The sequence below is a fragment of the Nelumbo lutea genome, chromosome 2 (genome assembly GCF_056320005.1).
Source record: "Nelumbo lutea isolate HS-2025 chromosome 2, American lotus-T2T, whole genome shotgun sequence".
NCBI classification, from domain to species: Eukaryota; Viridiplantae; Streptophyta; class Magnoliopsida; order Proteales; family Nelumbonaceae; genus Nelumbo; species Nelumbo lutea.
Window position 1 is genome coordinate 3468286 of NC_142685.1, and position 14371 is coordinate 3482656.

The 14371-nt window shown below is 40.3% G+C and overlaps 1 protein-coding gene across 3 annotated transcripts in view; it reads left to right on the top strand.

The window, feature by feature from the left end:
* LOC148868124 (uncharacterized) overlaps nucleotides 1-14371 on the top strand; it is a 66576-nt gene that overhangs the window by 17697 nt on the left and 34508 nt on the right. For all 3 annotated transcript variants that reach the window (XM_088973524.1, XM_088973525.1, XM_088973526.1), the window contains one exon: nucleotides 852-917. In XM_088973524.1, the coding sequence (XP_088829650.1) occupies nucleotides 852-917 (66 nt within the window). The remainder of the gene's footprint in view (nucleotides 1-851; nucleotides 918-14371) is intronic.

Below are 14371 nucleotides of genomic sequence, written 5' to 3' on the forward strand. Positions count from 1 at the left end.
TAATCTTCCAGCCCTAGGCAACCCTCATGTGGTTGGCTGGATCAGACTCACATGAGAGACCCTAATCCTTGCTCTGATACCAAGTAGTCGATCAAGACTACAATCCATCTTGAATTCGAAAAGAAAAAGAAAAGATTTCAGAAGAAAAGAAGAAGAGAGGGAGAAAAGTAGAAGCACGCGAAGTGATTTAGAGAAGAGAGGGTTGATCTTAATGATCTGCCGACCCACTCTTAATATTTATATATGTTGACTAATTGTAAAAGGGCTGAATTGCCCTTATTGCTTACATGGCAAATAAACTAATAATAAAGTTGAAATAACAAGCTGTAACAACAAACTGAAATAACTACCAACTAACACTGACATAATTAACAAAACATATGCTATGCTGCCATACGAACACAGTGGGGACCACAACAGTGGGGTCCACATCAGTGTTCTCTACATGATTTAACGAACATGAATGCAAGTTAATAATTTAAATGTTGGATTTAATGAGAGTGAATTGAATGCTTGAATATCTTAAAATTACCTTTTTTCAACTCATTTAATATCATATACTGACTACACTATTTGCCCTCATTTTTTATCAATAAATTTGAATATAGAGGGGTAATTTTGTCCTCAAAAAATTCCAGAAATATTCTTGAGATCATTCGTTCTTTTTAATGTAGTATAAATGTAAGCACATATTTATTTGTAGTGTTGATGAACATGCATGCAACTCTATGAGTTATGAGAATATAATGTAGTATAGTTTGAAGAGGAAAACATGTATGGCTTAACTAGTAATGCTGTATTTAGTGTTTTATATGCATCCTCTTGAAACACATACCTTTACCAATTTTCAGGGATGATTCACCAGTTGCTACATTCCGTCCACGTGCTCGGCCACTTTTCCAATACCGCCACTACAGGTATTGCACAACATCATCCATGGCTAGCATTTTCTCATCGTGCACGGTGATTATTTTATGAATTAGGTACATCTATGTAAATTCTTCTAGTTATGTCCATTCTGTTATTTTTTATTGGCAATGGTGCTGTATCGCACTGGCAAACAAACTTCTTCTTTTGATTAGTAACAGTCAAACAGTAAGTATATTTTCATTTATGTGTTGAAGTGGACCCCTGAACTTCAAAAGTTTAAAGTGAGAAAACAAGTAAAAATTCCATAGGCTGACATCTCATGGTACACCATACAACCATACCCTGTTACAATAACCCCCTGGCCTGGTGCCCCAAACAGATTTTCCCTAGTTAACACTTATCTTGTTGGTGCATCAGCAGTGTTATTTGCTGATCTTGATGTCTACCTGAATGATCATTTCAGATTGGATATCAATTACATTTGAGGAAATGATAAAAGAAGCATAAGTACACCCTTTTAAATTATTATCATGTTCAAATCATCAGACAAAGCTAAGGAACTATGGTTAATAGACAAAATAATATGCTGCACTACAAGTACTCCACATATCTACAAACAAAAACTAAGATTTAACTTTGTACTTGAAAGGAATTTTAAGCTGGCCCAAAGTAGTAATTATGTAGGTGGGCAATAATACTGCTACTCCACATATCAATAATATTATTGCCAATTATTTTATAACACAATCTTGTGTGGTCCACATATTACTGGTGGTTTTCATTGGGGAATATGTTGATTCCAGAAATTTGTGTTGGTATCCATGGAGATGGAAATATGTTATGGAAATATTAGGAAATACATGGACATTTTAAAGCATGTCATTAATATCCAAGCAAATTTGTTTAAAAAAGACTGGGTATTGATATATATTTTTTTTGATAAATGAGTGATAGTTTTATTAAGAAGATTAAAAGTGTACAATTATCCTAAAAGGAGGCATGAGATGTTTCCTCCCCTTGGAACTAAGAATATAAGCACACTCTAAATAGAATTACGATTATAAGGTAGCCCAAAACAATTCACCCCTTGATACCCCTTGTTTAGCCAAAGAATCAGCCATAGCATTTGCCAATCTGTTAAACCACTGAGATCTAACTGACATATTCCTTGTAAGCCAATTAGCTTTATTAAGAAGATCCCTGTTGCCCCATAAGACTTTCTGGATTCGACAACCAGTCCACTACCACCTTAGAGTCCGGAGTCCCCCTCAACTATCAAAATTTCCACTCCAAGTTAGTTAGCAACCTGTATTCCTTGCACCACTGCCATTATCAGCCCTTGTAGAGTCACCGATTCGTACTAGTCCTGAAAATAAGGTTAGGATGTTGTTATCTTTATCTTTCAAAAATCCCTCCTATACTTGAAGGCCTTAGATAACCTTGATTGCTCTCGTCAAAGTTAGATGCCACTTCTGCCCAATTTCTCTGAAAATCGTCAAAAGAATAATTCACAAAAAGGCCTTTAGTTTTTAGCCAAAAAATGTCCTTATCATTATGCACTCCTTTACTTCAGCAAGGATTCTTTCATTTTCTTGGAAATTTCTAGCATTCCTTTCCTCCCAAATTGTGCACAAAATAGCTGCTCTGATACACTTTCACATCATTTTCCCTCTTTTTGTTAGTCGCTTAAAGGTAGGTGGTTCAAAAAGCATATTTACTTCAGAGGGCAAGTTCCACCTGCACCCAAATAACATTAAAACCCAATCCCAAATATTAGTAGCAAAAGAACAAGATATCAGCAAGTGGTTACAATCCTTACTCTACACTTTAGACAAAATACGCCATTTTGGGGGCAAACACAAATAATGTCTCTTCTTTTGCAAGTTATCCAGAGTATTGATCTTACCATAATAGGCTGCCCAACAGAAAACAACTATTTTAGGATTTATAGGCCTTGACCATATTTCTTTAATAGGGAAAACCCAAGAGGAAGGTGTAGAACAAAGGGATTTGAAGAAAGAGGCACAGGTGAAGGAGTCACTTGGAGTTAGAGTCCAAATTCTTTTATCAGGTTGAGGGGGGAGGGGGTCTAAACAAATAGAGTCTAGAAGAAGCAAAAGCTCAGAGACACAAGCAAATTCATCATCTCTTAAACCTCTACGAAACCCAAAGTCCAAATTTAAAGTTAACGGGAGAACTGAGGGGAAAGGAACCTTGAGACAAGTTTCTTTTTAAAGAGGGATATAGTATAGAGAGAGGGGAAGCGGTCTTTTAGGGGTTGAGTACCCGCCCAACATCTTCCCAAAAAAGAATTGAATTTCCAGAGCATACATCATACCTTACAAACCCAAGGAATTTAGGGAGTGCCAAAAATTGCCTTCCAAGGTGTTGTGGGCAAAGCTCTTCGGGATACCCCAACATCCCAACTGGTTTCAAAACAGCCATGGACCCTAGCCACCACCTCATGCCATAGTCTATCTCTTTCCAAAGGCCACCTCCAAAGCCATTTGCCTAGAAGAGCTTCATTCTTACTCATTAAATTCCCTAACCCTAAACCCCCTTCTTTTTTACTTTAGGTCACCACTTCCCATCTTATCAAATGATCATTTTTCTTTTGCTTAAGCTCCCACAAGAAATCCCTCAATAATTTTCTAACCTCTTGGCTTCCCTGTTAGGTATCCTAAAGATTGACAAAAATTAGAAGTGGGAAACTAGTGGTGTAACTTGCCTCCGACTAATGCACAATCTGCATCTGTGTAAGCATCAATCTTTAGATGGTTGTGGAACATCAGTATGAATCAAATGAAAAGCAACACTACTTCTTTTACTACTCACAAAATATGTGGTTTTACATTGTTTTGATAGATGGCAAACTTCACATTCAAAGTTCAACTTCACATATGACCAAGACGACATTGCCATACTTTCAAAAACTCATTTTCTCATTTGAACAAGACTCAGTCTGGCTCGATAATCCATGCTTTGAAGGTCCATCAAAGAGCTAGACTCCTTCATCTTCATGCCCACTTCCAATCATCTTCCCGTGCTTAGGTCTTGAAAAACACAATGGGTAGGAAAAAAGGCCACTAAGGAATTATGAGATTTTGTAAGAGAACTAACAGACAACAAACTTTTATGTAACTGGGGCACATGAAGAATCGATTCAAGAGAAAGGTTATGAGTGAGTTTGACTTCACCCTGACTCGAAATAGGGGTCTGAGATCCATCAACAACAGTAATCTTGCTCTTCCCTGGGGTTAACTTATAAGAGGTAAAATGTGAAGGCACACCAGTCATATGGGCACTGGCCCCAGAGTCTACAATCCAAGGACTAAAAGATGTACCACCCTTTTCCAACTGCAACAGTATATTCCTGAGTTTGTCCATTGCATTAGAAGGTTGAGCATCATTACCAACTATAGCCAAGTGAGCATTTCCCTTCCTCCTGGTTTTGTATTTTTTTAGTTGTAAGTGAGGATTGAGCTTCCGACCCTTTCCTTAGTATGTCTTGGCTTCTTGCAATAATCACAGACAACATCTTCAACATTCTTAATAACAGGGTGCTTACTAGTATTTTGCTTGGATCAAGATATCATAAAGGCAAAGTTATCAATCATGGGAGGTTGCATCATGGCTGTCCTTCTACTCTCTTCCCCTTGTACAAGGGAGTATTGCAGAATCTAGAGTGACAATGCCGACACTAAGAATATGTTGCCTAGTAAAATCAAACTTTGGATTCAAGCCAACCAAGAAATCAAAGACTCTATTCTCTTGTATATACTTTTGGTGTTGCTCGCCATCTTCAGGGTCCTTTCATACAAGAGTCTTCAGGTGATCCATTTCTTCCCAGATAGACTGTAGAGAAGAGAAATACATAGCCACAGATCTCTCCCCCTGATGCATACTGCAAGCCTCCCTCCGAAGTTGATACACTCTAGCAGTATTGTTAACTTGCAAATAAGTAGCAACGACTCTATCCCAAATATCTTTGGCTGTTGAAAGAAACATGTAGTTTTGGGCAATATGAGGTTGCATTGAGTAAATCAACCATGACATTACAAGGGAGTTATCCTGTTCCCACTTTGCATATCTCGGATTTTCCAGATTTGGCTTCACCTCTTTTCCTGTGATGAATCCTAGTTTACCTTTCCTAGTGATGGTAAGTTTAGCAGATTGGGACCACTCTAGAAGTTGGTTCCATCAAGTTTAACAGTAATTATCAAACCACCGGAAATGTCTGCACTTCCCGAGAACACACTGGAAACCATCTGTACATCCTTAGATGATTTCATAATCTATCAAAACACTTTTGCATCAATCAAAAGGGGCCCCAAGTACTTAACCACAACTAAGGACCCAAGAAACTAGGCCACCACACGGTTAAGGGACAAAAAAAGGCCAAAAAACTAAGTTGGCGCCAAAATAGAGGGAGAATAAAATCTCCTAAAAATTGTCTAGGGCTTAGAAAAATATGGGACCACTTCCCGTTGCTCCCAAGGTAAAAAACGACCTGAATGGTCTAGGTTTTCCAGCAGAAAAGCTGATTAAACAAAGTGTATAAGGCTCAACATCAGATCTGGATTTTTTACGATTTTCTGCTTGAAGAATCTACTAAAAATCATAGAAGCTTTGAACAAAGACAAGAGTCTTACCAAAAATCTTCTAAAATCAGGGCAAATCAAACCATATATGATTCATGTATTGCTGCCGACACTTGTACGGATTGCTGGCGTCATCCGATGGCCGTCTGACGTCAACAATTCATCTCATGAAAGAGAGTCAGCAAGAAAGGTATTCCCAAGTGCCTTTACCCGCTTTGATACCAAGTTGGAAACTGTGTTGTAAATCTAGGGTTTGCATGAGAAAGAAATGTTGAATGGTGTGTTGTTACTGTTCACACCCTCAAAAGGCACTTTATATTTTGAAACAAGAAATTACAAAAAGGGCCCTACTTGGGCGCCCAATTACAAAAAGAGTACAAAGAGAAGAGGTAAAGACTAAAAACACCCTTGCTTAAACTTTCTCAACAATAGATTGGCAGGTTGGCAAGTGTTGCTCTAATCAAAGTTACTTTTCCCTACAAAGAAATATAGTTTTTCTTCCGGGCAACTTGCCTCTTTTCAAACTTTTCCACGATAGGGTTCCAAAACCTACTTTCCTTTGGGTTAGCACCTAGAGGAAGTCCTAGATAGATTAAAGGCTACTCCGAACAAGTACAATCTAAACAGGTTGTGGTAGACTCCATCTCCCTTCTATCCAGGTCTATCCCCACCACACAACTCTTCTCAAAATTGATTTTCAAATCTGAGGCCCTCTCAAAGAGAATTATTAGATTTTTCAGATTTCTCACCTTCATCAAATCACAACCCTCACAAAAAATGTCCTCTGCAAACTGAAGATGAGTAACTAGAACTCTATCTCTACCTATTCTCCACCTTCTTATTGACCCAATCCTGTCTGCTTTTGATAAAAGGCTACTAAAAGCATCATCAACCAGTGCGAATAAGGAGACAAAGCATCACCTTGTCTTAGACCTCTACAGGTTGGGAAAAAATCAGCGACTACCCCATTGACCATAGAGTAATGGCAGGAAGTAAGGCATCCATTTATCCATTTACACCATCTATCTCCAAAACAACACTTCCTTAGCACTTCTAATAAAAAGCTCCAATTCACTAGATCATAGGCCTTTTCAAGATCTAGTTTACAAACAAAACCTTGATCACCCGATCTCCTCATCCATTTTTCCATCACAGTGTTCTTTTTCTGGGTCAAGATCTTGTATGAATTGATATTAGGGTCGATCTATCCATGCCTCTATCAAAGGTTTCAACTTACAAGTTTGCCCTTTAACTTTAGTGTTCTAGTTAAAGCCTTTTCCATGGCCATAATTATTATTTTTTAATTCTCATTTTCATGTGTAGCACTATACGCATGCATATGGCTATAGATGGTTTTGCCTCATTAACGATATAAAATTTGTTACTCATTTGGAGGTTTTCCTGTTTTGACATAGTAGTACAAATACTGCTACCAGTTATTCAAAAAATATATTTTGGAGGATTGAGAGTGAGGAAAGTATAGTATGTTAATACTACCCAATTGGGAAAATGGTTTTGGAAGTTTGGTAATCAACAAGGAGATCTGTGGAGGAAAGTGATCCAAGCCGAGTATGGGGGATGGACCCTCAAGCATAAAATATCAATGTTCAGTGTGGAAGGGAATGACAAAGGCATATAGCGTTCACTAAATGTCTGAGGTTTGATTTGGGAAATGGCTTGAAAGTGAAGTTTTGGAGGGATGTATGGTGTGACAACAGATGATTGGTGGAGTCATTTATAGAAGGAAGCATATGTGGCTGATTACATGCAAATACTGAATGGTAATGCTGTTTGGTCTTCACAATTCCATAGGAACCTAAATGATTGAGAAGTAGCTCTCATGTTGGAACTGCTGAAGAAGTTGTATGACTTACAAATTAATCACAATAGAGCTGATAGAGGGGTGTGGGCATGGGAAATGCTGGAGGCGTGCCTCCAAACGAGACGCTAAGAAAACGCATGGAGGCGCAGCCTAGAAGCGTACAGACACTTGAGGTGTATACCTCCATTATGCTTTATACAAGAGGTTTACGCCTCTTACGCTTTTGTATTGAAGGCACTTTTTTATAATAAAATGCTATAGATAAAAGTGGGTAACCGGTTTATCATGTTCCCGTTATATATCTAGAGGATGAAAACCCTCCAAAAACTATATATGAACCAACCACATAAGACAATAACAAAAACATGTAAAACATCTAGAAAACACTTATGCCTCCTTGTGCTCCAAACTATGCGTCCTGACTCCAAGTAGTGGAATGCCTTGTGTTAGTGTTCGGTCTGCCTGTTAGACTGATAACAGTCAAGGAAGAGAGAGAGAAGAGAGGAGAGAAAGAGAGAAAGGAGAAGAGCAGAAGAGGAACAAGGAGAAAAGATTCTGGTTCGAATGAGAGAAAAAGTTCATTCTCCCATTTGGCCAGATGCATTTTATATTACTAAAACAATGTGGAAAAGTCACATATGCCCCTACTTAAGTTAAGGACATTATGTCTAACATAAACTTACACATCAACACCCAAACACAAGCACAAAGACAAAATTGCCCCTACATACTCGACACTAACACTCCCCCTCAAGCTAGAGAGTATATATCATATAATCCCAGCTTGTTACATATGTAGTCCACTCTCCCCTGACTCAACCCTTTAGTAAACAAATCTGTCCATTGGTTCCCTGTGTTGACATATGCAGTGTCTATCACACAACTTAGCACCTTCTCTCTGACAAAGTGATAGTCAACCTCTATGTGTTTGGTTCTCTCATGAAACACAGGATTGGAGGAAATGTGAACTACAGCCTGATTGTCACAGTAGAGCTTCATTGGAGTATCAACAGTGTATCCCATCTCCCGTAGAAGGTTCCTTAGCCACATTAATTCACAAGTAGTAGTATGTGCCATAGCTCTATATTCTGCCTCTGCACTGCTTCTTGCCACAACTGTCTGCTTCTTGCTTTTCCATGTCACCAGATTATCCCCAAGAAAAGTGCAATAGCCTGTGGTAGATCTCCTATCAGATATAGAACCGACCCAATCAACATCAGTATATCCTTCTATTTCAAGTTTTCCACCACTTCTGTATATCAAACCACGACCAGGAGCCCCCTTTAAATACCTTGCAATCCTTATAACATCAACACATACAAAGGAATGTCGAGAATGACCATCAAGGATAGACGTGGGCATCCGGTTAACAAAGAAGCAGGAAGTAAGCATTGCATCACTCCAAAAGGATTTGGGAACATTTATGTGATGCACGAGGGACCGAGCTGTTTCCAAGAGGTGACGATTCTTTCTCTCAGTCACCTTGTTTTGTTGCGGGGTGTAGGTACATGAAGTCTGGTGGATAATGCCATGTTGGTCTAGGTAGTCTTGAAATGATGAAGAGAGATATTCCCGACCATTATCAAAACGAAAAATTTTAATGTGAACACCAAATTGGTTGCGAATCTCAGCATAAAACTTTTGGAAAATGGTAAACAATTCACTTTTTTCTTTCATTAAATAGAGCCACGTCATCATTGAATAATCATCAACAAAAATGACAAAATATTTATATCCATTGTATGACATCACTTTATAAGGACCCCAAACATCTGAATGAACCAAAGAAAAATGACTCAATACACGATTATCAACTCTAGGACTAATGGGAACACGATGATGTTTCCCAAACTGACATGACTCATAATCCAAAACAGAAAGATGACTCAAAGAAGGAACCAAAGACTTCAAAACTTTCAGTGAAGGATGACCAAATCGACAGTGCCACTGGAGAGGAGAGAGGGACGATTGGTGAGCTGTTGACGTACTTCCACCACCATCAAGATAATACAATCCACCAGCTTCATGCCCTCCACCAATCTTCATCCCCGTCTTGAGATCCTGAAAAACACACGAAGATGGGTAAAAGGTAATGGAGCAATTAAGAGACTTGGTCAACTTACTAACAGACATAAGATTAAAAGGAAATTTAGGGACATACAAAACTGAGGACAAGGATACAGGGCCCAGGTCAACATTACCAACACCACAAATGGAGGATGTGGAACCATTAGCAAGGGTAACAGATTGTGATGTTGGGCATTGAGAGAGGGAAGAAAACAAACTTGGAGTTCCAGTCATGTTATCGGAGGCTTCAGAATCAATAATCCAGGGATGGGGTGTGGATGTCAGACAAGCCATACCTGAGTGTGCTAGAGTGGCCGTGTTCTGCTGAGATGTGGCCTGTACTAACCTCTCATACTCATCACGGGGAATGCTCATCATCTCCTTCCCAGCAACATTTGTGGATGTAGGAGATACATGATCGCTAAATGGCTCTCCTATCTGAAGCTACTGTCACTGGTCACGGTATGTCCATCCATACCACAACGTGTACACCTCCTTGGACCCGAACTACGTCCTCTGCCACGGGCTCCCCCTGAATCTCGACCTCTATTACGATGACCACCACGGTTATATGTAGGTCCACTACCACCACTCCGGCCATATGCCGGTCCACTACTACCACTACAGCTAGACTAAGCTCCCCGAGCTCCACCTCTAACACCACGGCCTCTGGATACTGCTAGGGCTGATCTATCGGAAATATTAAAGTTCTCGATAGATCCAATGGAAATCCTCCTGAGTCGAGCAAACACCTCTTCTAATGAAGGGAGAGCTGGCCCTCCTGGTATTTGAGCCCGCACTGGTTCATATTCAGATTTCAGCCCCACCAAAAACCAAGTCACATCAAGTTCTCTCTGTTGTTGCTGAATTTTGACATCAGAAGTGAGGGGGTGATAAACATTTAATTCATTACGAATGTTTCTCATACTAGCATAGTACTCCTCAAGATTCTGATTACCCTGTTGTAGATTAAAGTATTCCTGGTACAACTGATATACTTTGGTTGTGTTGTCTTGACCCGAATACAGTTTTTTAGCATGGTCCCACGCTTCTTTTATAGTATCAAGGAACATGAAATTTACACTAATCTTGGGTCCTATACTATTCTATAACCATGTGATGATCTGTGCTACTGCCTGCTCCCAATCATCATACTCAGGAGAATAGGTGGAAGGTTTTTCATCCCTTATGTGCTTCACCTTCTTCTGATTGAGGAACACCCCCTTTTCGAATCACACTGAAGGGTGCACAAACCCTAGCACACTACAATCTGATACAGTCTGAAATAGACTTCATTTGATTCACACAAAAAAAAATGCATAAAACTTCTTATCTGATCACCGAAAATCAGACCACACAAGACACCACTGCACTACACGAATCAGCCCTCTTCTCTTCATCGATTAGGGGAGGGCTTCTTAGAAACTGCAGCAACCGACCACAAACACCACAATTGGAGGCATAGAAACCTCCAAGGGAAGAGGGTGATCACTCTTTTTCTGCCCTGTCCCTTATCTCTAGCTAATGGTGAAGAAAATAAGAGAAAACCCTAGGTTGGGTGCGCAGATAACAGAATTCTGGGCAGATTTGATTTGCTCAGTTTTGCTCTGTTACCATGTTAGTGTTCGGTCTGCCTGTTAGACTGATAACAGTCAAGGAAGAGAGAGAGAAGAGCAGAAGAGAAACAAGGAGAAAAGATTCTGGTTCGAATGAGAGAAAAAGTTCACTCTCCCATTCGGCCAGATGTATTTTATATTACTAAAATAATGTGGAAAAGTCACATATGCCCTACTTTAGTTAGGGACATTAAATCTAACATAAACTTACACATCAGCACCTAAACACAAGCACAAAGACAGAATTACCCCTACATACTCGACACTAACACCTTGCATCACATCTCTGTGTTTTAAAATATTGAAAAAATCAGGCCAATTCTCTGTCAGTTCTTTTTACAACAATTTGGCATGGTTAGATGGTCAAGATTTCCCTGCTAGCACAGAGGTGTGATGGTGGATAGCACGGATTCTGTCCTATGAGATGGTTGCATGGAATCAGTAGATCATCTGCTGCTTAATTGTTCCTTTTCATACTCCATTTGGGTTAGAGTATTCAGCTTGTTTGCCATCAAAGGGTGCTGACCAGCCACTTTGGTGGATTTCCCAAAAAAGTTTTAGGTTGGAAGGTCTGAGTAAAAGGGGGAAAATTGCATGGAATATCACTTCTGCAGCTGTCTTTTGGATACTGTGGCAGGAGAGGAATGCAAGGGTGTTCCAGAGCAAAAGCATATTTGAAGATTATGTTTTTTTTTTTTTTTTTTTTCAGAATATTATAGGAAAGTTACACTCTTGGTTGGTTAACAGAGTGTTCGAAGGGAGAAACCATAATTCCTTTTTGTATACAGGGCTGCAAGGCAGTGTTTGTATATTTCCAGCGTACATCCACTAGTTGTACATATTTTTTTTGTTTTATAGTAATGAAATGAATACAATACTTTACCTTTTCTCTAAAACTAAAAAAACCTATTTGTAAGCTATAAGTAGATAAAATAATGAAACCACTTTGTTAGAATTCAGGTCTGCCTTAGAGTTCGGCCTAACTGAGTTCAGTTATGTAGAAGAAGAAAGAGTGATAGAGAAAGAGAGAAGAGAGAATTCTGGTTCGAATTGAAAGAGTCAACATGACTTCTCCCATTCGGCCAATAAGTATTTTTATTATTATTAAAACATAACTGAAAAGACCTATGTGCCCTTATTTAAGTTAAGAGCACATATTTCAACACAACATTACAGATCAGCAACATCAATCAAGGTATAAAGACAGAAATACCCCTACGCTAACACTCCCCCTCAAGCTGGTGAGTATATCAGCTTGTTACATATGTAGTCCACTCTTCCCCGACTCAAGCCTTTTGTAAATAAGTCAGCCCACTGATTTCCTGTATTAACACGTGTAGTGTCTAGCTCTCCATTCAGCACCTTCTCCCTCACAAAGTGACAGTCAACCTCAATGTGCTTGGTTCTTTCATGAAACACTGGATTAGAGGAGATATGAACTGCAGCCTGATTATCACAATAGAGCTTCATTGGAGTGTTAATGTTGTACCCTACTTCCTGTAGAAGGTTCCTTAGCCACACTAATTCACAAGCGGTATGCACCATAGCCCTATATTCTGCCTCTGCATTGCTTCTTGCTACAACCGTCTGCTTCTTACTTTTCCATGTCACCAGATTACCTCCCAGAAACGTGCAATAGCCTGTAGTAGACCGCCTATCAGACATAGAACCGGCCCAAGCAACATCAGAATACCCTTCTATTTCAGGTTTTCCCCCACTCTTGTATATCAGACCGCGACCCGGGGCCCCTTTTAGATACTTCACAATTCTCAGAACCGCATTCCAGTGAGGAGTCAGAGGTTTTTGCATGAACTGGCTTACCACACTAACTGCAAATGAGATGTCTGGTCTGGTAATGGTTAGGTAGTTCAGTTTGCCCACAAGTCGTCGGTATCCGCCAGGGTCTTCAAACACTTCACCCATATCACTACTTAGCTTGGTATTTGTGTCCATGGGTGTTTCAGCTGGTTTGGCACCCAACAAGCCTGTTTCTTCCAGCAAATCAAGCACATACTTCCTCTGGCACAGGTTAATCCCATACTTGGATCTCGCTACCTCTATCCCCAAGAAGTATTTTAGTTTACCCAGATCCTTTGTCTGAAAGTGATCCTGCAGATAAGTCTTCAGCCTATCAATACCAATGTTATCATTCCCAGTAATAACAATATCATCTACATACACCACCAACAATATTTTTCCTCCCGGAGAGTCATGACTAAATACAGAATGGTCAACCTTGCACTGTTTCATGCCAAACTTCTTTACCACCTCACTGAACCTACCAAACCATGTTCGAGGAGACTGTTTTAGCCCATATATAGCCTTCCTTAGTCTGCACACCTTACCATCCTCCCCCTGAGCAACAAACCCTGGAGGTTGCTCCATGTAGACCTCCTCGAGTAAGTCACCATGCAAAAAGGCATTTTTGATATCAAGCTGATATAGTGGCCACTCATACATGGCTGCAAGAGAGATCACAACACGAACTGACCCTATCTTAGCAACCGATGAGAAGGTCTCTGTGTAGTCAGTGCCATAGGTTTGGGAGTACCCTTTTGCAACTAATCGCGCTTTCAGGCGTTCAACACTACCATCAGGCAGGTACTTAACCGTATAAACCCACTTACAACCAACAGCTTCCTTCCCAGGAGGAAGAGTAGCGAGGTCCCAAGTATGATTATGATGAAGGGCTGAGAGTTCTTCTTCCATGGCACGACACCACCCTGGAGAGGCAAGGGCTTCCTGGACATCTTTAGGAACAATAACTGATGATAACAAGGTAACAAACTGGCGATGGGAAGCGGAAAGGTGAGTAAGAGAAACATAATTAGAAATGGGATGCAGGGTGCAAGTACGTTTACCTTTCACAAAGCAATGGGTAGATCAATCTCAGATGCCAAGTGGGGTTCTGGTGCCGTATCCGTCGACGGAGATGTAGCCGGTGCACGTGGGCGATGTGTATACACATGACAGATAGGTGGGCGTTCAACAGGTGGTGGCACCGGAGGCAAGGATTTGGTCACAATTGGAACAAACTGAGGATCGACAACGGGAAGTGGAAGGGGATGAGGTGATGAGGAGGAAGAAGCATCACCAGACCCCAAAAAGATCGGAGTAGACTCAAAGAAACTGACATCAGCACACACAATTGACCGTCGAGAACCAGGATGGTAACACCTATACCCTTTCTGGGTCCGAGAATAGCCAAGGAAGATGCACTTGAGAGAACGGGCATCAAACTTGTCGTTCCCAGGACCCAGATGATGAACAAAACAGACACACCCAAAAACTCTCGGCGTAAGAGGGAACGGAGACAAAGAGGGAAACAAGACCTGAAACGGAGACTGACCATCAAGGATGAACGTGGGCATCCGATTAATCAGAAAACAAGAGGT